Source organism: Ornithorhynchus anatinus, chromosome 13, assembly GCF_004115215.2.
Source record: "Ornithorhynchus anatinus isolate Pmale09 chromosome 13, mOrnAna1.pri.v4, whole genome shotgun sequence".
Taxonomy (NCBI): domain Eukaryota; kingdom Metazoa; phylum Chordata; class Mammalia; order Monotremata; family Ornithorhynchidae; genus Ornithorhynchus; species Ornithorhynchus anatinus.
This window is the reverse complement of record NC_041740.1, coordinates 5,509,172-5,531,230: the sequence shown is the minus strand read 5'-3', so window position 1 is coordinate 5,531,230 and position 22,059 is coordinate 5,509,172. Positions and strand designations below refer to the sequence as shown.

At 45.8% G+C, this 22,059-nt stretch overlaps 1 protein-coding gene across 2 annotated transcripts; it reads right to left on the bottom strand.

Moving 5' to 3' along the window:
• Positions 1-1,442: 1,442 nt before the first annotated feature.
• INSIG1 (insulin induced gene 1) lies at positions 1,443-22,034 on the bottom strand. Of its 2 annotated transcripts, none has more exons than XM_003430735.5 (6): positions 21,759-22,034; positions 16,336-16,761; positions 12,243-12,367; positions 8,896-9,062; positions 7,113-7,212; positions 1,443-3,419 (listed from the first exon to the last, which is right to left on the bottom strand). In XM_003430735.5, exons 2-6 carry the CDS (start codon positions 16,733-16,735, stop codon positions 3,390-3,392), a joined length of 822 nt encoding a protein of 273 aa, XP_003430783.2. In that variant the 5' UTR covers positions 16,736-16,761; positions 21,759-22,034; the 3' UTR covers positions 1,443-3,389. The 2 variants fall into 2 exon arrangements, with proteins under 2 accessions (XP_003430783.2, XP_007666051.2); XM_007667861.4 differs by having other exon boundaries at positions 16,336-16,765; positions 21,759-22,032.
• Between the last annotated feature and the right edge of the window lie 25 nt (positions 22,035-22,059).

The following is a 22,059-nucleotide window of genomic DNA, read 5'->3' as shown; positions in this document are numbered from 1 at the left end:
AACGGGAAAGCCTTTTAGACTGTGAACCCCATGTGGGACAGACACTGTTCCGGATCTAATTATGAACAGTGTGACTTAGTGGATAGAACACTGGACGGGAGTCAGAAGGACCTGGATTCTAATTCTAGCTCCGCCACAAGTCTGCTGCCTGACCTCAGGCAAGTCACTTCTCTAGGCCTCAGCTGCCTCATCTGTTAAATGGGGATTACGACTGTGAGCCCTCTTTGGGGTCGGGGACTGTGTCCAACCTAACTTGTATCTACGCTAGTGCTTAGAACAGTGGTTGATGCATAATAAGCACTTAAGCAACATAATTATTATTATTATTATAGCACTTATCACCATAACCAGTGACATGGGTGTTAAGAAGGGAGTGGGGGTTTTTTCTAGTCTCAAAATTGTTTCTGGGGAAAGGAAAGCAAATCTACAAAATGAAGTAGTCAGTGCCATGTTACACTCTAAGGAAGAGGAAACAGAGCTAACCAGGGGTAAAAGGGTCTAAGTGTCAGAGACCAGGTGAGCGTATTTTTTGTTGCATTTTAGACTCCCCCAACAACCTGATAGATAACTCCTTGAGGGCAGGGGTCAGGCCTTCTAACTCTACTGTAGTTTCTCAAGTGTTTATGGCACAGTGCTCCCCTCAGAGCAGGCAATGCATAAATTCTGTCAGTTGAAGTATTTGTAGTAGAAAGCTCCGGCTCAGCCCAGATGCCACCAGGGAATCCTAAACTGGAAGCTTGTTGTGGCAGGGAATGTGCCTGCAACATTCTTATACCGTACTCTCCCAAGCACTTAGTACAGTGCTATGCACAGTAAGCACTCAAATACGATCGACTGGCTGACTGACATCCTGCTGTAGCTCCCAGCAGCGACCGGACCATCTCGATACAATGAATGTTAGTAAAGTCCTCGAACCAGCTCTGCCTTGGAATGATCATCACTGAGATTCACTGAGTGCTTACTATGTGCACAGCATTGTAGTTATTGCTTAGATCACAGATAGCTGCCCCGGTTAGGAGTTCCTACCCATTCCACCGACGGCAGCCTGCTTCAGACCCACTGGGGCAGCCCTATGGCACTTGAAGGGGCTCAAAAGGCAGCCTAGCTGCCTCCCACCACCCCTGGAGCTGCCTTAATGCTTTCAGCCCATCTCTATAAGGCCACTGCAAGCTCAGTCCGTTATAGAAACATAGGAATCGGTGTGCAAAAAACCTTGTCTTTGAACAGTTGTGCTCCCTCAAAAAAGTTGTGTTCTATCCACTCTGCTGTACTTTCCCAACCGCTCAGTGCGGTGTTCAGTATGCAGTAAGCACTCAAATAATGCTAATTGAAATTTAGAACTCATGGAGACTAAGAGCTAGAACACACAGAAGTACAGGACGTTCTTGGTCTTCACAACTGGTTCTCATTTTTCTTTAAAATCAAAAATCCACAGGCATCAGTTGGTCTTGAACCTTTAATAATAGTAAAAAAATGCAAAAACTGAACACACTGATGAAAACTTATCCGTATGAATATGAATCTCACTAAATGTTCAAATCCAGAATAGTGCAAATTTTGTTCAGACATTTTATAAACTCGGATCACTTTGGTTCATGTATTTGCTACAAATATTGGCAAAATCTGAACTTCTGATTTACATTTTTGGCTGCAATATTTCTAAGAGGAGCAGATTTACTTCCAGTTTGAGAGAAAAAATACTTACTGCTTATGCGTGATCAAGTATATATTTACAGATCTCACTGCTGTCTGCATCACTGTAATTACTTCTGGTTTAAGAAATGTTGACCGCTCCACCACTATTATTAAATTGTACAATTTTAGAATATTTAGGAATATCCTTTCCAAGTTAAGGATAAACCCTACTTTTACAACTTTCCCACTAAATAAATAAAACAGCTACAACATCCTAGAGTTTGAACCAAGAGCATGTGATATTTTCCTCAAAATATAAAAAGGGAATAAGCAAAAAAACAAACACATATGCAAACAGTCTCATGGCTTCTTAGCCCAAACTTCTGTTTTGCTGCCTGGTTACATTTATTTAGAAGGAGAGTCAACTTAACCCAATCTGAAACCACTTTAACAAAACTCTAAAGAAACAAACAAAAACACTGCATTTTAAAATTGCATATACAAAAAAAAAAAGGAAATTCAAAAAAGGTCCAAACTACACCATAACCACAAAACTGGAGTATTTCAAAGGATTTGGGTTCAAATGGAAGGTACAACAATAAACTAACTTTACCAGTGAAAGAAGTTATTGCTGAATTTTTGCCTCCACGCAGCACTGAAATGAATGCAGAACCCTTCGCTTTAATATCTCATACGTGAAACAACGAATAAATATTGAAGAGAATACAAGGCTCAGATTGGTTTTTGTATACATTGCACTTTAAATTTCCGACCCAATACTTGCAAATTAGGTCTTGGGAGGCTTACGCCATTAGACGAATGCATTGTGCTCACCGATATAATCGAATATTTAGAAACACCAAATGTTTAACGTAGTGACATATGCACTCTTCTTTTTACAAGGCAATCACAGATTGCAAATTCTATAGGGCTGTGAAAAACAAAGTAACAATCTCTATTCTGTGGGGAGAAAGAGAAAAATGGAGATAGCTTCGGCTCATTTCGAATGAAGCAAATGGCACAGACAAAGTTTCTCTATGTTGGGTTGGGGGTCTTGGGGCCTGCAGTCTTTAGGGAGACTTTAATGAACTGAAGTGAAAAAATTTAATAACATGCCACTCTGAGGAACTGGTACATTTCACTGCTACTTGCTTCCAGTACGATTGTCTGCACGGAACTCCACCTGTGATCCAGACTGTGTGGTCAACCACCTGTTTCTCCATTGGTTTTTCAGTCTTGAAGCATGACAGCACTGCCCTGACCCTTTCTGGATCACCCTTATTTTTTTTTACACAACCCTATTTTTAATCTTTTGGATAAATATTATTCCTATTACACCATGCCTCACCTTTGTTAAGCACCACCGATCTCCTTCCTTTGGGCACTGATACAAAAGCAAAAGTTCGTAATTCCTTTTAGTTCAAGGCCTTGAAATATGGCAGCTGTTTCAATAACTTAAAATAAAATCTTAACACGTGGTGAATTGCCACCTGCTTCGGTGCCTCTCGCCACCCCACCGGCCATAAAATCCTACCAGTGTATATGCAGTACATCAAGGTAGGATTTTTCGATAAGCGGTTATTTTTCCACTTGGCTATTCTATAATAGATTAATGGTTTTTTTCCACAAGTCACTGTCTGCAGTCAGCCCAGCCTAAATCAGTGATTTAGAAAAAACAATCTGATCACAATCCAGTATCCAGTGAAGGTTTACTTCAAAACTTTGCTTCCACTCTGGCACTGGTGGGTCAAGTTTCAGTCGCTATGTGGTTTTTCGGGAACACCCTGTGGTGAGAGAGACAGAGGAAGAGAGAGAACAGAAGTCACCCATTTATCCAAAATTCTTAAAACAAGCTGGCCAAAAAAAAAAAAAAAAAATCAGGGGAAAAGGAAAATTCCATTACTGACTTTTATCAAATCTCCCACCAGATGAATCCCTGTGCAGAATACAGTTGTAACTCTGCCCTCTCCCTTTCCTGTCCCTCTCTTCTCACTTCTTGTCTCTCTATCCAATTCAACTTTGATTCTGGAGATACTGAGTTAATGATCTTTCCCTGGAATAGGTAAGCTCACCGTGGGCAGGGAATGCTCACCTCAGGTTAGCCTTGATTTCAACCTGATCCCATTAAGTGACCACATGGTACTTAAGTCAACAGCTATTACTTTCTGAGTAACAAGAGAGTGGGGTTATCTGCTTTTATTCTCTTTCCACGCAGGAAGAAAATAATTTTGTAGTTTTTTTTTTTTGCGGGGGGGCGAGGTGGGTGGATTTGATCAACTAGCACAGAAGAAGATGAATCGATCAAATTCAGTTTGAATTAAGGCTGATCTCCCGACTTAGTGGCAGAGGCAAAGACACACTATTGGGGACCAAGAGACTCAATGCTGCTGGAATCTCATAGCACCCATTCACTGACTACGACCGCTTCCTCTCCTGAGCCCTTGTAGCCCCTGCCACAGACTCACTGCCTTGGAATGACAGTCGTTATAGCCAGGTCCCTTGTGATGTGGTCAGAGTCCTCCCTCCTCACACTTCTCCCCAGGGTTCTAGCCTCTAAAAAGAGTGCCTGAATGACATACAGCTCCCCTTACAGTATATTTATAACCTGAAGAAATGCCTACTCTTTATAGATTAAAAAGGATGAAAAACCTCAATATAAATGGATTTTTCATACCCAAAGTTTGATACCTGAGGCAAATGTAATTTTATACACTTTCAATTCTGTTCGCATGAATACTGCCTTTGAGCATGTGGGCTGCAAACATCAAGCTGATACAACAGCACCCATTCCCCAAGAAATGTGGCCACCCTGAAGAAAAGTGACACGAAGGCTACTGTTCTTACTTCAGTGGAAATTAGGGCCCTGGGAATAACTACTGCCCTTGGTAATATTTCTCACATAAAGGGTGTTGGTGACAGTGCACTGAAGGAAGTGTGTGTGAGACAAAGCCAAGAACCAGTCGTTTGAATCTGAGGGAAAAAAAAGGAGTCCTAATAAAAACTATCCAGATAAAGGCTCTGAAACTCCAAACAATCCTAGAAAGACTGTAGGTAAGTGTAGATAATGTTTTCTTATCCTCATGTTACCATCAGCCCAATTCTTCCCCCATGGGGGAAGGAGGAGGGAGATAGAAGGAGAAGATGCCCAGAGAATCCTCAATTGCCCCAAAGTACAGAAAGGAAAGGAGGAAGAAGACTCAGGTGCCCCCTCTCTCCCCACCCAATGCAGAGAGGCGAAGCTCCTCTCTGTCCCTGTTTGGAATCTATGACCGTCAAACAAGGTGTGGCTTCAGAGGGTACAAGGGGAGCTGAGCACAGAGCATCTGCTCCACTTTTCCTGCCCTCTTCAGTAGATTTGGGCTTTTACCCTATCCTAACCGCCTGCTGCAATTGGATTGAGTGGACTGAAATTCGACGACTCTAGCCTCCGGACCCTATCAGCTTTGGCTTTAGTTCCCCTCAGGGAGCACGCATGGACATGACAAAAGATGAGCAGGGTAGGAGGTACAGAGAAACTATGAAACTTCTCTAAGAGCAATGACATCTTTTCCCTCGCCCCATAATGCTCTAGTTTTTGCTCCTGTCCACTTCCTTTGAATGCTTTATTTCGTGGGAGTCAGGGGACCTGGGTTCTCATTCTGGCTCTGTCATCTGCCTGCTGTATGACCTTGGACAAGTCACGTAACTTCTCTGTGCCTCAGTTTTCTCACCTGTAAAATGGGGCGGAAATACCTGATCTCCCTCCTATGTAGTCTGTGAGGTTGATGAAGGACAGGGACTATATCTAAGCTGGTTATCTTTCATGTTCCTCAGTGCTGCGTGGCTTAGTGGAAAGAGCAGGGGCCTGGAAGTCAGAGGACGTGGGTTCTAATCCCGGCTCTGCCACCTGTCTGCTTTGTGACCTTGGGCAAGCCACTTTACTTCTCTGTGCCTCAGTTATCTCATCTGTAAAATGGGGATTAAGGCTGTGACCCCCCACGTGGGGCAGCCTGATGACCTTGTATCTACCCCAGTGCATAGAACAGTGCTTGGCACATAGTAAGCGCTTAACAAATACCATCATTCTTCTTATTTTTAAGGGCTTAAATACCACTACTATTATACTTGGAATAGAGCAAAGAGTCTGAACAACCTCTCATTCTTAATGTATACAGAGCTTCCAAACTGAATTAATTTCTGAGGACCACATGAACTATTGAAACAGGTTTCCCTAAAGTGAGCCTAGGGGCAGCAACCTTAGAAAAGGGTTCACACACAACTGATTCCCATCATGAAAACCAACCCTACTCATTAGGATGAGGGACCTTTTCATAAAGAGACTGAAAAAAGGCCAGATCAATATTGGTATTACCTTCTATTGTTCAGCTAGAAAGCTATTGAAAATATCTTGACCAGTCGACATTTAAAGCTGCAGTGCACTGTAAAGTCAAACTCCAAACACTCCTATTTAGGAATTCCTCTTATGCGTGGGTACGCTCCCTGGCCACATGCATTAATGATCAGACTCTAAATTTTATTGGTCTTGGAAGAAGACCTTCCTCTATATTATCTCTCTGCTGATTATGATTATCTTTGTTTACCATCTCCAGACAGGTTCTAATCTATAAGAATATGATCTCATCCAACCCACTTTGAGTTCAATTTTGCAACCAACAATCCCCCCCCGGCCACCGCCCACTACCACCCAAACTTATCCAAGGCCTAAACAAATCTGTCCGAGGCCTAAACAAATCTGGTAACATCTGGATCTATTGACAAGGCTAAGGCATTTTTCATAACTTGTTCATGACTTATCTGTTCTGGGAAGTTTAAACATTTTTCCTACAGGCATTTATTACACTGTTTTGTGAAACGGAATCCTAAATCCTAAATACGAATGTTTGGAGTTGGACTTGACAGTGCACTGCAGCTTTAAATGTCTGCTGGCCAAGATATTTTCAGTAACTCTCTGGACGAACAATGGAAGGTAATACTAATGTCAGGGTTGATTTCCGAGAAATTTCCACATGTCTCTCCATTAAGGTACTATCTTTCCTGTTCTGAATTTTTTTAAGACAACAGATGGATAAGTGAAAACATTTAACCAAGACTCTGTCGCCTTGGATGCCAAAGCCTCTGAAACTCCCTAGCTGACAGCATTACTTAATTTTTATGTCTAAAGCCCGATTTTTGCAAGTTCAGGAATGTTCAACAGGAACAAACCCTCCCCAACATTTGGTTGGGGCAGACCATTAACCTTGTGACAGGCTTAAGGGAAGCACCAGGAACTCGCATGGTTCTATTTATTTTCTCCCCTCATCTCTGCAGTCTCTTTAAGATGCCTTATCTAAGGAACAGAAGTTGAAGAACTCCCTCTCTTTCCTTTTGAAAGATGGCCCTAGCAACAAGATGGCATACATAAATGCAGACCAATCACCATGATGTAGAGAACTAGTTAATGAAAAGGTAGTGCAGATTCCATATTTTTTTATATTTACCATAGCCAGTTGTCGTCCTATGTTTCCTACAGTCACACCTCCCGAGAAAAATATACAAGGTAACCAAGAACGGATATAGAGGAAGTCTGGGGAGGTGTACCTACGATAAAGAAAAGAGAAGGTAGTTAGTACTGTTTTGTCTCCTCCGAAAACTATGAGTCCACACAAGGCAAGAACTCTGCCTGATCTACTTTTACTATAATGTCAAGTTTAGTACAGTTCCTGGCACGTTGTATGTACTGAACAGATATCCCAATTATTACGAGCCTCAGAAAATTGTCTTATATTAATTTTGCCCATACAGGTTCATGGGATGAAAGTCCAGTCTATTTCAGTGCTTAGTACAGTGCTTGGCAAGTAGTAAGCACTTAAATACCACAAATATTATTATTATTCCATTGACTGTGATATAGAGAATCAGGCTGTCCTTTAAAATAGAGGGCTGGTGGATTCACAGATGCAATAAGCAACGCCCCCCCCCCCCCCCGCCTCCCCTGGCCCCCCAGTTGTATCCCTGGCTGACAGATTCAGGCAGGTGCTGCTGCGGATGGAAATCTCTGTGCTTCCAAGCCTGCCCTCCCCAGCTTCCTTGGAGGTGTGCGTCTTGCAATAATTTGGTCAAATGGCCCTCGGGATGAAGTAGTTGCCCACTCCTGCTTTCAAGGCTCTCCAGAGCTTATACTCCACAAATGTCAGTACCTGGCTCCTGAGGATCTTTGGACTGAACTCTATCTCTTGGGCAACTTTTCCACTGTCATCTGTTGGCCTGACTGCACGTTTTTTTCTGAATGGTACTCTGATCCGTGCACTTATCATATCCCGCCCTGACTACTCCATCAGCTTCCTTGCTGGCCTCCCGTCTCGCCTCGCTTCAGTCCATATTTCCCTCTGCTGCCTGGAGGATTTTTCTGAAAAACCATTCAGTCCATGTCTTTTCACTCCTCAAAAACCTCCACTGGTAGCCCATCCACCTCTGTATCAAAAAGAAACCCTTTACCATCGGCTTTAAGGGGCTCAATCGGCTCCTCCCCGCCCATCAATAAATGGCATTTATTGAGTGTTTACTGTGTACCAAGCAATGTACTACGCATTTGGGAGAGTAAAATATAAGAGAATGGGTAGACACAGTCCCTGCCCACAGCAGGTTTACAGTCTACAATCCTATTTTACCTTGCTGCTCTTCTACTTTAACCCAACCTTTGCACTTTGCTATTCACTGTACTTCATCCTTGTCTATTCCTGCCGATGACCCCTTGTCCACATCCTCCCTCTGGCCTGGAACTCCTTCCCCCTCCATATCTGACAGACCAGCACTCTCCCCTCTTCAAAGCATTCCTAAAAACCACACCTCCTCCAAGAGGCCTTTCCTGACTGAGTCCTCATTTATCCTATTTGCCCTCCCTTCTGCATCATTTGCTATCCACCCCACCCTCAGCCCCACAGCACTTATGTACATATCCACATACTCTCCCATTTCCCTCCTCCATAATTTATTTTAATGTCTCCTTCTAGTCCCTGTGGGCAGAGATCATGTCCCCAACTCTCCCAAGCATCTAGTATAGTGCTTTGCACAAAGTAAACGCTCAACAGATATCATCGATAGATTAACTGCAAGTCAGGAACAAGCAAGATGCTTGTGAAATATTCAGCCCCGATCTATGTTTAGGGTAGGAAACATTAGAAAAGTTCAGTACACTCAGGGTATGCAAAAATATGAAGTTTCAATTCTTCAAGTGACATCAAGTGGTTTCAGAGAGTAGGGGTGAAAAGTGATAATACTTACTGATAAACACCATTATATACGAGAAACTGAGTGATGAGAGTGGCTAGAAATGCTATTGTAATTCCAAGGCCAAGGCCACTTCTTGAGCGATCAAATGTCCACCAGAGGCCCAAAGACAGGGCTGCTAGAGTCAAAGAGAGCTGAACGTTATTAGCGAAGTCCAGTTTCTGGTGGTCAGGAAGTTAAGGAAAAGTTCAGGAACCACGCTTTTCCAGGAACTATTTTCCTCCGGTAGACCTTGGCCAAGTGACGTAAGCCATTAAAGATTCCCCGCCTTTTCAATGGATTACTTCGGCTTGAAGCTGGAATTTTTCACTCTTTATAACATAAGCTTCACTTTAATGCAGTTGAGTTGGCTCAAGAATGGACTTGTTGAACAAAGAGCCTCTATGCAGCTGTAATGGAGCTAATTCTTCTAGCGCTCCTAGTTCAGAACAAGCTTTTGTGGGAATTTTCTTTGCCTGACATCTGTCTGGGTGTCAAGTCGGCCCAGGCTTAGCTCTGCCTTACTGGGCCAACTCTAGGGGTAGGTAGAAGGGGGCGCCTAGGGGAGCTTGGGTGAGGTGTCAGTGGGGCAGGAATGGAACCGGGTCCCAGTTTGTAGGCTCTCCCTGTCCCTGAGGCACTGGGCGGTGAGTTACTTCTTGCACTATTCTCCTGCTTCCCATGCTGCCCCCCTGGAGACCTGTACCCTGTTCAGTCCCCCCAGTAAAGACGTGAGCAGGAAGGGCAGCGGGGAGACCGGGAGGTGTAGCACGGACCCGAGTAAAAAAGCAGAGGGACAGACAGCAAACCCTACCACTGGGCCAGAAGGGCGTGTGCCAAGCTAAATGGACTGGCACATTACCCTGTGGCAAGATGGCACATCACCCTGCCAGAGCCTGGAGTTCCTGGACAATCCCATTAAGTTGGCCCACAGCAGGTGTGAAAATGGCATCACTCTTTTTAAGACTGATGCAAAGTCGTGTCGCCACCTCGAGAACTGCTCCTCTCCCCCGACACGGCTAGAAAGGTACATAGGAAGTTATTTATAAATATAAACACAACCCAGAAATTGAGGCCAGGAAGGGACAGATTTGCATTTAATGTGGTCTAGTGGAAAGAGTGTGGGCCTGAGAGTCAGAAGATTTGGGTTCTAATCCTGGCTCTGCCACCTGCCTGCAATCAAATCACTTTAATTGAACCATACTCTGCATACAATGAGCACTCAAATATGATTAACTTCGGGGCCTCAGTTTCCTCATCTGTAAAAGGAGATTCAATACCTTTCTCCCTCCTTCTTAAAGGAGATAGGGCCGGTGTCCTATCTGCTTACAGTGAATCTTCCCCAGTGCTTAGTGCAATGCTGGGTACCTAGCAAGCGCTGAACAAACACAATTACTCTTACCACCTGGAACTTGTTCAGGACACTCCACTACCTTGTAATCGTTCCTCTTACAATAGACACTCTGACGTCTTAAACTTCATGTTCGTAGTCTAGTTCCTTGGTTGCCCTGGGGGATCAAACTTCTGATTTGGCAATGGGGTGCCTGGAGGCAAAGCCAAAGAGAGCCCAGAGGAGACGAAGCAAGTCTGCCAGGCTGCTCCACTTCCTCTACCCATTGCCAGCTATCTGCTGCTCGGACGGGGGATGATGATGATAATTATTACTGAGGTATTTGTTCAGCGCTTACTACAAGCCAAGCACCGTACTGAGCGCTGGGGTAGATACAATTCAGTTAGGTCAGACACAGTCCCTGTTCGACATGGGGCTCGGAGTCTAAGTAGGAGGGAGAAAAGCAGCGTGGCTTAGCGGAAAAAGCATGGGCTTGGGAGGCAGAAGACGTGGGTTCTAATCCCGGCTCCGCCACTTGTCTGCTGTGTGACTTTGGGCAAGCCGCTTTTCTCTGTGCCTCAGTTACCTCATCTTTAAAATGGGAATTAAGACTGTGAGTCCCACGTGGGACAACCTGATTACCCTGTATCTCTCTAGCGCTTAGCACGTGCTTGGCACATAGTAAGTGCTTAACAAATACCATAATTATTATCATTAAAAGATACTGAAGCCCTACTTTCATAGACGGGGGACCTGAGGTCCAGGGAAGTGAAGGGATTTGTCCAAGGTCACACAGCAGGCAAGCGGCAGAGCTAGGAGTAGAACCCACGTCCCCTGACTCCCAAGTCCGGACTCATCCCACTACGGTTGCTGGGAGGAGATTCCTGAGTGATGTTCTCCCCACAGCTGCCTCCAACCTCTCATGGCTGAATGGGCACAATGAGAAGGCTGTTAATGGGCTTTAGAAACTATGCCCCAAAAGATCACCACCTATTTCCTGTCAACAGTACGTGCACAATCCCATCTGTGCGAAGTTTGTAAACTGCATCCCTTAGGTCATTTGGCCGGTCTCCAAGAGTCAGCGCTCATAACTGCAGTGAACTCTCAGCTTAGAATAAACTCGGGACAATAAAGTCCTGCTAGCCCGCCCTGGAAACGATGCGGGCATGAGTAATCGGAATGCTACCAGACCCGCCTCCCTCAATCACCCACCAGGCTTGCCAGTTGCCAGCCTGCTCGACCCAGCTCGGCCTCTCCCCCTCTCTGGCCCATCTGTAGCCACCCTGTTCGGCCCCATTCCTCCCTGCCCCCCATTCCAACTCCTCAGTGGCTTCTGCTGCCTCCCAACCTAACCAGGCCTTTCTCCTTCCACCCACCCTTCCCTTCCCGCTCCTGTCCGGGGCCGGGGAGGAGGACAGGGGACTGGGAAATAGCAGCAGGCTTGAGTGGTCGTGGCAGACAAGGTGCCTGGAAGGGTGATGGGCCGATATTCTAATTCTGGCTCTGCCACTTAACCTATTTGGTTTTTTTTGTTGTCTTTTTGTGATATTTGTTAAGAGCTTACTATGTGCCAGGCACTTTACTAAGTGCTGGAGAAGATACTAGTTTATCAGGTTGTGTGACTTGGGCAAGTCTCTTAACTTTCCTGTGCCTCATCTGTATAATGGAGATAAAATGCCTGTTCTCCTCCACTCTTAGACTGAGCTCCAGAAGGGACGGGGCCTGTGTCCACTCTGATTTGACTGTATTTACACCAGCACTTAGTAAGTGCACAGAACATAGTAAGCACTTAAATACCACAATTGTAATTATTTCTATAGCCTGTAACTAACATGGTTTTGTTTGTTTTGGTGCTAATGGTAGTCCAGCAGAGCATATTTATAATAGCGCAGTATAGGTGACTTACTTCTCATCTTGGGTCTTCATTGGCTTGGGCCATCATCATTTAGATTAGGGCCACGGATGCGAGCCTAAACACCTGTCAGAATGATCTGTGACACCCGCCCAGCCCAGAAACTCAGCTCAAGGATACAGCACTTGCGTGGTTAATACCAACAAAAACGGCGATACAACGCATCACGCTGGCCCACTCGCGTTTGAATTTGTGAGGTTCTCCAAGGTGACTGTCAATGCAAGGATAGAGCAGGCCTACGACAGCTGGGGAAAAAAAAAGTGAGAAAAGCATTATTACTAGGCAACCATCATGTAACACACCTTTTAGTAATGTGGAAGGAGAAGGTAACTGTTTGGAGAAACACTTATCAGGGGATACAGCCCGAGGTGGACACTTGGGGAGCTCTGTGAAGCATCCCTGGACACCTCAGAGAAGCAGTGTGGCTTAGTGGAAGGAGCCTGGGCTTGGGAGTCAGAGGTTGTGGGATCTAATCCCATCTCCGCTACTTGTCAGCTGTGTGACTTTGAGCAAGTCACTTAACTTCTCGGTGCCTCAGTTACCTCATCTGTAAAATAGGAATTAAGACTGTGAGCCCCACGTGGGACAACCTGATAACCTTGTATCTACCCCAGCGCTTAGAACAGTGCTTGGCACATAGTGAGCACTTAAATACCATCATTATTATTTTCACTGCCTGAACGTCCCCCTGGGCGAAAGGACAAGGAACTGCTTATCTGTTGGCACCCTTGTTGCTTGCACAAGTTGGCATGGAAGGAACCCAGGCCAGTGGCCCAGTGGCATGGCTTCTACTTTAATTCTGGGTTTGGGGGAGCTCCGGGGATGCAGATAACTGGGCTACCAACTGGGCATTCTCCATTTAATCTCCCTTGCCCATGCCACCTTCCCAGAGAGAGATGGTGGAAACAGAAACTACAGATCCTTGTAAAGGTTTCTACCCACAGAACAATAGAGCACAGCTGCTTTGAGGTCAGGCCAGTTTTGGAAATAAGCAGAACAGATGTCCAAGTGAACCCAAACTTGAAACAGATTTTCCTTACAGGCAAAAAAAAAGTAAAAAAATGCACAGAGATTTTTAAATAAACGACTTCACCAGGTTCCGCTCTTTAAAAGCTACTTCTGTTTTGGCACAGGAAAAGGTAATTACATATTCATTCATTTTGAGGGAATTCTGAAGAGACACAGGCAGTGTAGGTAATATTTCACTTAGAGATTCAACTAGTAGTAACTATTTGAGAAGCAGCGTGGCTTAGTGGAAAGAGCACGGGCTTGGGAGTCAGAGGTCATGGGTTCTAATCCCGGCCCCCGCCACTCATCTGCTGTGTGGCTTTGGGCAAGTCACTTAACTTCTCTGGCACTCAGTTCCCTCATCTGTAAAATGGGGATGCAGACTGTGAGCCCCACGTGGGACAACCTGATTACCTTGTATCTACCCCAGTGCTTAGAACAGCACATAATAAGCGCTTAACAAACACCATCATTATTATTATTTATTAGACAAAATAAATGCACATCCAAAATATTAGTAAATAAAGGACATAAAGTCACAGGAATGTCCAGAGGGTATCTTATTTCTATGGCAGGTTAAAGTAATTGATAAAAACTATTAAAAACTTTATTGATCCTGGCAATTGCCACGGGAAAAATTCCACTTTGTGTTGTCTAAATGAATGACTTCCACAATTTACTTAGTTGAATCTTAATCTTATCTTCAGAAGTACAAAGCTCAGCAAGGTGAAAAGATATTATTATAGCATCTCTCCAGTTATTGGTTCAAGGCTTGCCCTTGAGAAGGTCTCCATGTAGTAAAAGAAAAAGTGTTTCAGATTTCCCTGGGGTTCTATGAGAGGTCTCCAGGTAGTAAAAGAAAAAGTCTTTCAGATTTCCCTGGGGTTCTACGAGGGGCAACGACCACATCCATCTAAGGTTAAAATGTTAGGATTTGCCAAGTTCAAGAACATGGATGCCATGCTGAAATTCTTCAGGCTGAATTTTAAAAATCTAGGAATAGTTCTTAAAACAAAAGGACACCTCTCCCCACCCCCCCATACAAACAAGATAAAAGGTTTTCCAAAATGGGCTCTTTTCCTGCTGTTCAATGTCACAATCTATTGCTTGTGATATTCTGCACAACACCAGCGCTCAGAACAGTGCTTTGCACATAGAAAGCCCTTTTCAAATGCCATCTTCACTAATTATTATTATTAAAACTCATTACATGACTGGGATAATGACATTTTAGTTTCCTGCAGCTGGCCAAGTGAGCTTCACAAACAGTAGTCCAGAAGGAGCATACGGACCATCTATGAACGCAAACACTTAACTGAAAGCAGCCTTGCAATAAGCCTGATCTAACCAAAGAGACTTCTGGGGCATGAACACAAGCTGTGTAATTGCAAGAAGAAAAAGTACCACTGCAGTGTTAAATAGGTGGCACTTTGGGCTTTTCACTCCCACTCCCACCCCAACACCTTTCCCTCAACCTACAGTGGCCCTGGGGGGTTCTCAGGATATTCTCCTAGCCCAGGCAGGTTGGTTGGTAGAGGGGTACTAAGCCACCAGCACATTTGGACAACAGCATCCTTCCGCCTGCCTCTTAAATTGCTGGACTATTTTATCTTTTAAAACCCAGTGCTTTTTGACTTTTCTAAACTGCAACAAAAATCACTTCCACTGAACTACTTTAACGACAGCTGGTACACTTTAGGGCATTAAGACAGGTAAACCCTGGGATATTGCTGTCTGCCATTAGGGGAAGGCTTTGCCCACTGTTTGCAGAACCAGGCTATTTTGGATTTTAAACATTTCATCTACAATTCCAGAGAGAGCTTTTTATAATCCAGCTCAGCCTGCTTCCATTCTTAGACTTAGGTCTACTGCATTTCTTTTTTCTTTTTTTTTTTTTGCATTTGGGATTTTTTTTTTTTGGTTCTGATCTAAGCACACGGTCTTCCTCTTTCTCCCGAAGCCACGACAAGTTCTAGGAAACGAGGCTCGGCTTCCGACTGCAGTTGACTCAGTTTTTGGAGCAGACAGAAGGGCAGATAAATTCCTCCTCCAAACGCATGTGACTAACTTGTTTTCGGTTCTCCAGCCGTGTAGCATGTTCACTCCGGCAACCAATGGCGCCGGAGAACGGTGGCTCACCAGTTCTAGAGAAGGCCAATCAAACAGCAGCGAGCTCATGATGACACATGCCTGCTACAGGACTAAAAGCTGTCCTCGGGCTGCCCTGACAGTGGAGCAGATGGACCCTGCTCGGTTTAACAAAACTACCGGTCTCTGGAGCCGGTCCCTTCGCCCCTTCTCCATCACAACCACATCCTCAAGCTTTGAAATGATCACCTCCTCACTCCATCCCCGCCTGCCCCCCCCACCAGTTTTAGCCTGATGATAATAATAATAATAATAATGTTGGTATTTGTGAAGTGCTTACTATGTGCAGAGCACTGTTCTAAGCGCTGGGGTAGATTTAGGGTAATCAGGTTGTCCCACGTGAGGCTCACAGTTAATCCCCATTTGACAGATGAGGTAACAAGCACAGAGAAGTTAAAAGACTTGCCCACAGTCACACAGCTGACAAGTGGCAGAGCCGGGAGTCGAACCCATGACCTCTGACTCTGAAGCCCAGGCTCTTTCCACTGAGCCACGCAATAATGATAATAATAATGATGGCATTTGTTAAGCACTTACTATGTGCTACGCACTGTTCTAAGCACTGGGGAGGATACAAGGTGATCGGGTTGTCCCACGTGGGGCTCACAGTCTTAATCCCCATTTTACAGATGAGGTAACTGAGGCACAGAGAAGTGAAGTGACTTGCCCAAAGTCACACAGCTGACAAGTTGCAGAGCCTGGATTTGAACCCATGACCTCTGACTCCCAAGCCTGGGCTCTTTCCAATAAGCCATGCTGCTTCTCTTATGGATTAGGTTTTGGAAAAAGAGAATCCCCAAGTACCCTTTGGATTTCTACTCTCCTCCCTCTCCAGTTTATAGCCAGGGTTACGTCGTGTAACTTTCATTTCTCCAATCTTGGCCGTTCTGCTTTTCTACCAGCCTCTCCCTCCTCTCCAAACCAGCCCCCTCCCCCTCCCCGACACCTCCCGTCCTTCCTCAATCCATCTTTTAGCGGCTGTTAGTTCACCCAGACCACCACCCTTTATCAGCCGTCCAGAGGTTTACCCTCGGTAGGGTGGGGATCGACTACTTACCTGCCGCCGTCCCGCAGCAAGGAGGAACCCACCAGGCGGAGGAAAAGATGGTGGCAATGACTTCTTCGGGGAACAGAGTGACATTCCTCTGGATCTGCAGCAGATTGAGGACCAGGGCTAGGAAAACCCCTACAGCAAAAAGCACAACACTCCGCTGCACCAAGTGATGGTGCCAACTGTTGGTTGCGATTCTGCGGCTGTTATTACCGGTGGTCCTATTTGACACGTCTGTGTTCAGAGCACCGTGACCCACCAGAACCAGCGAGGAACTGGTAACGGAGGAATTCAGCATTTTCCCCACTTTTGCAGCCAGCCCGGCGGCGCTGGATCCCAAGTGGCTCTTATGTCTCTCTCTGGTGGTGCAAGAACAATTCCAGAAGTGTCGGTCTAATCTGGGCATCGGTCACCCCCAGGGGCACAGACAACCTTCCTAAGAGAAGTGGGAGAGGGAAAAGGAACGAGGAGGAGTATGTAGTTAGTGTCAATGAGGCGAACAGTAAGAAGCATTTGTTAGGTGCCAAGCACTGTACTTTTCCCCGAGTAGAGACAAGATATAGCCCCTGCCCCTCACAGGGCTCAAACTGGGGGCGACATGGCATCTGGCCCTTTGACATAGGCATAAATTGGGTGCAGTTACCAATATTTCAGCAAATGTGAAATGGCCTGCAGACTGGTCCAGGTGGACATGGCTAATATTGGAGCTTTAACTAGTTGCAGCCACAGACTCTTTAAGTGGCTTGGACAAGTCCTAGTTTGAATTCCCAGTTCTTTCTGTAAAGTATCTACCCTGTTTTGTCCACACTAACGAGATATGCAACTCGCTCCGGGGAAAAACTGTTGTTATTGCTATCCTTTATAAACTAGAACTCTTCTTCTCATCTGGTCCCGGAGAACGGGGTCATGCGTTTATATAAGGTGCCTCTTTAATTTAACAATGCATGGTATTGTAACGCTCTTTCTGCACCTAGATTCTCTTTCCGGCTCCCTAATCAGCCTCAAAACTTCAGGTAGTTTGGTGAGTGGGTGTGTGGAGAAAAATGAGAAAGATGTGCCTGCTCTGGATTAATTTTAAGGGTCTCTGGTTGGATTTAAGAATATTATGGCTATTTTGCTGACGTAGTATTAAAAATCCTCTCTAGAGAATCTCAATTTACTAAAAACCATTACCTACCTTACAGAGTTATTGTTTTTGTGGGGGAAAAAAAAAACAACCGGAAGGAAGTTTAATATTAGATAATAATTGAGACTGCCCCTTCATTAGACATACGAATTGAAGTTTGTGGCCAAAACTATATATGTATATACACATAGAGGTACGGACATCAGAATAATAGTTGTGATATTACAATGTGCCAAACTCTGTATTAAGATAGAAACTAAGCAGGTTGGACACACAGTCCCTGTCCCATATGGACCGTGAGCTCATTGTGGGTAAGGAATGTGTTTGAGGTTATACTGCACTCTCCCAAGCACTTAGTACAGTGCTCTGCACACAGAAAGCGCTCAAAAAATATGATGATTATTCTTAATAATAATGGGGTTCACACTTTCAAGGAAGAAGAGCAGGTATTTAACCCCGATTTTACAGAAGGGTAACTGAGGCACAGGGTCATTCATTCAATCGTATTTACTGAGCACTTATCTGTGTGCAGAGAACTGTACTAAGCGCTTAGAAAGTACAATTCAGCAGCAAATAGAGACAATTCCTAATAGTACTAATTACTGTAATAATAATGAGTATAATGAGCTCACAGTCCAGAAGGGGGGAGACAGACATCAAAAGCAGGATGGCTTAGTGGAAAGAGCCTGGGCTTGGGAGCCAGAGGTCGTGGGTTCCACTCTGCCACTTGTGAGCCATGTGGCTTTGGGCAAGTCACCTAACTTCTCTGTGCCTCAGTCACCTCATCTGTAAAATAGGGAATAAGACTGCGAACCCCACTTGGGACAACCTGATTACCTGGTATTTACCCCAGTGCTTAGAAAGAGTCCGGGCTTGGGAGTCAGAGGTTGTGGGTTCTAACCCCAGCTCTGCCACTTCTGAGCCGTGTGGCTTTGGGCAAGTCACTTAACTTCTCTGTGCCTCAGTTACCCCATCTGTAAAATGGGGAATAAGACTGTGAGCCCCACTTGGGAAAACCTGATTACCACGAATCTACCCCAGCGCTTAGAACGGTGCTTGGCACATAGTAAGCGCTGAACAAATACCATCATTATTATTAGCAGAGCAAGTAAGTATCACTCGATAAGTGACTTGGCTAAGGTCACCCAGCAGGCAAGTGGCAGAGCCGGGGTGTCCCCCCAGCTCCCCGCTCGGAAGGGCAGTTTCCCTTGGAGAGGAGACGGGGAGGCCGGGGGTCACTGGACAAACTTTGGTTGGATTTAAGAATATGATGGCTATTTTGCTAACACAGTATTTGAAATTCTCTCTAGAGAATCGCAATTTACCAAAACCACTATTAGGATGTGCCAAACTCTGTACAAAGATAGAAAATAAGCAGGTTGGACACACAGTCCCTGTCCCATATGGACTCTGAGCTCAAGAGAAGGAGCGTGGCTCAGTGGAAAGAGCCCGGGCTTGGGAGTTAGAGGTCGTGGGTTCTAATCCCGGCTCTGCCGCTTGCCTGCTGTGTGACCCTGGGCAAGTCACTTCACTTCTCTGGGCCTCTGTGACCTCATCTGTAAAATGGGGATCACGACTGGGAGCCCCAAATGGGACAACATGATTGCCTTGTATCTATTCCAGTGCTTAGCACATAGTAAGCGCTTAAGAAATGCCAACAATATTATTACTGTGGGTAGGGAATGTATTTGATGTTATACTGCACTCTCCCGCCTCTTTTAAAAGGGAACCAAGCTAAGTGGACCCGAGGGAGAGGAATATTGCGGGCCGGGAAATTCAATTTCAATTCAATCGTATTTATTGAGCGCTGGGAAGGATCTCAGACACTTAGGCGGGGGTCAGCCCGAAGACCCCTCCCCGCCGCCCCGGGCGTGAGGCTGGTCCCACTTATTTTATCTGATGATGATGGCATTTGTGAAGCACCTACTATGTGCCAAGCACTCTTCTATGTGAATCCCAGTTACCCCTGCCAAATCTCTTGCAATCGCCCAAGCGCTGAGCCTAAAGGGATGGTATTTAAGCGCTATGTGCCAAGCACTGTTCTGAGCGCTGGGAGGGATACAAGGGGATCAGGTTGTCCTGGGTGGGGCTCACAGTCCTCATCCCCATTTTCCAGATGAGGGAACTGAGGCCCAGAGAACTGAACTGTGAGCCCGTCATTGGGCAGGGATTGTCTCTGTTGCCGAACTGTACATTCCAAGCGCTTAGTAATAATGTTGGTATTTGTTAAGCGCTTACTATGTGCAGAGCACTGTTCTAAGCGCTGGGGTAGGTACAGGGTAGTCAGGTTGTCCCACGTGAGGCTCACAGTTAATCCCCATTTTACAGATGAGGTAACTGAGGCCCAGAGAAGTTAAGTGACTTGCCCACAGTCACACAGCTGACAAATGGTGGAGCCGGAATTCGAACCCATGACCTTGGACTCCCAAGCCTGGGCTCTTTCCACTGAGCCATGCTAGTGCTCTGCACATAGTAAGCGCTCAATAAATACGATGGAATGAAGTGACTCGCCCAAAGTCACCCAGCTGACAAGCGGTGGAGCCTGGATTAGAACCCACGACCTCTGACTCCCAAGCCCGGGCCTCTTGCCACGCTCCTTCTCAATGGGCACGATCGATTTATTATGGCTCAGTGGCAAGAGTCCGGGCTTAGGAGTCCAGAGGTCATGGGTTCTAATCCAGGCCCCGCCACTTGCCAGCTATGTGACTTGGGGGCAAGTCACTTCACTTCTCGGTGTCTCAGTTCCCTAATCTGTAAAATGGGGATGAATAATAATACTAACATTGGTATTTGTTAAACACTTACTATGTGCCAAGCACTGTTCTAAGTGCTGGTGTAGATATAAGGTAATCAGGTTGTCGCATGTAGGGCTCACAGTCTTCATCCTCATTTTCCAGATGAGGGACCTGAGGCACAGAGAAGTGAAGTGACTTGTCCAGCGGCGGAGGCAGGATTTGAACGCATGACCTCTGACTCCCAAGTCCGGGCTAGACTGGGAGCCTTACATGGGACCACCTGATTACCCTGGAACTACCCCAGAGCTTAGAACAGTGCTCGGCACACACGGCAGCGTGGCTTAGTGGAAAGAGCCCGGTCTTGGAGTCAGAGGTCATCGGTTCGAATCCCGCCTCCGCCGCTTGTCAGCTGTGTGATTGTGGGCAAGTCACTTCAATTCTCTGTGCCTCAGTTACCTCATCTGTAAAATGGGGATTAAAACTGTGAGCCCCACGTGGGACAACCTGACTACCCTGTATCTCCCCCAGCGCTTAGAACAGTGCTCTGCACATAGTAAGCGCTTAACAAATACCAACATTATTGTTATCAGAGAAGCCGCGTGGCTCAGTGGAAAGAGCCCGGGCTTGGGATTCAGAGGTCATGGGTTCGAATCCCGGCTCTGCCGCTTGGCAGCTGTGTGACTATGGACAAGTCACTTCACTTCTCTGTGCCTCAGTTCCCTCATCTGTAAAATGGGGATGAAGACTGTAGGCCTCATGTGGGACCAACTGATGACCCCGTATCTACCCCAGCGCTTAGAACAGTGCTCTGCACACAGTAAGCGCTTAACAAATACCAACATTATCATCTCCCCCAGCGCTTAGAAGAGTACTCTGCACATAGTAAGCGCTTAACAAATACAACATTATTATCTCCCCCAACGCTTTAGAGCACTGCACAGCACCTAGTAAGCGCTTAACAAATACCAACATTATTATCTCCCCCAGCGCTTAGAACAGTGCTCTGCACATAGTAAGCGCTTAACAAATACCAACATTATTATTAGCTGCCCCAGGGCTTAGAGCAGTACTCTGTACATAGTAAGCGCTTAGCAAATATAACATTATTATTATCTACCCCAGCGCTTAGGCACATAGTAAGCGCTTAACAAATACCAACATTATTATTATCTACCCCAGCGCTTAGAGCAGTACCCTGTACATAGTAAGCGCTTAACAAATACAACATTATTATTATCTACCCCAGCGCTTTGGCACCTAGTAAGCGCTTAACAAATACCAACATTATCATCATTCGTTCGTTCAATCGTATTTATTGAGCGCTTCCCCTGTGCAGAGCACTGTCCTGAATTGTTACCGATCTGTCCATGCCAAGCGCTTAGTCCAGTGCTCTGCACATAGCGCTCAATAAATACTACTGAATGAATAAATGAACGGACCAAGCGCTGGGCATGGCCAATTGGGAATGTACAATCAATAGTATTTACTGATCAGCCGCCCCCTCCCCCCGAAATGATGGGAGGCCCAATCTTCGTCCCTCCGGGAAGGACCAGCGCCCACCCCCTTACCTGGAGGAGGGTCGGGGGCTGCCTGGGCGTCCGTCTGCTGCCAAGGTGATGGAGGAGGAGGAAGAAGAGGAGGAAGAAAGAAGAAGGGGAAGCAGAGGAGCCTCCCCCAGCCCCACTGTCTTCTCCAAAGTTTCCCCTGCAGCTGCAGCCGCAGCAGCAGATGGTAAAAGGTTTATAACCAGGGAGCCCCGGGATCACGTACCCGAAGCCCAGCCTACTGGCACTTCATCTGGTCGCCGCCTCTTCCTCCTCCTCCTTTTTTTTCCTTCCTCCTCCTCCTCCACGCCGCCCTCGCCCTGGC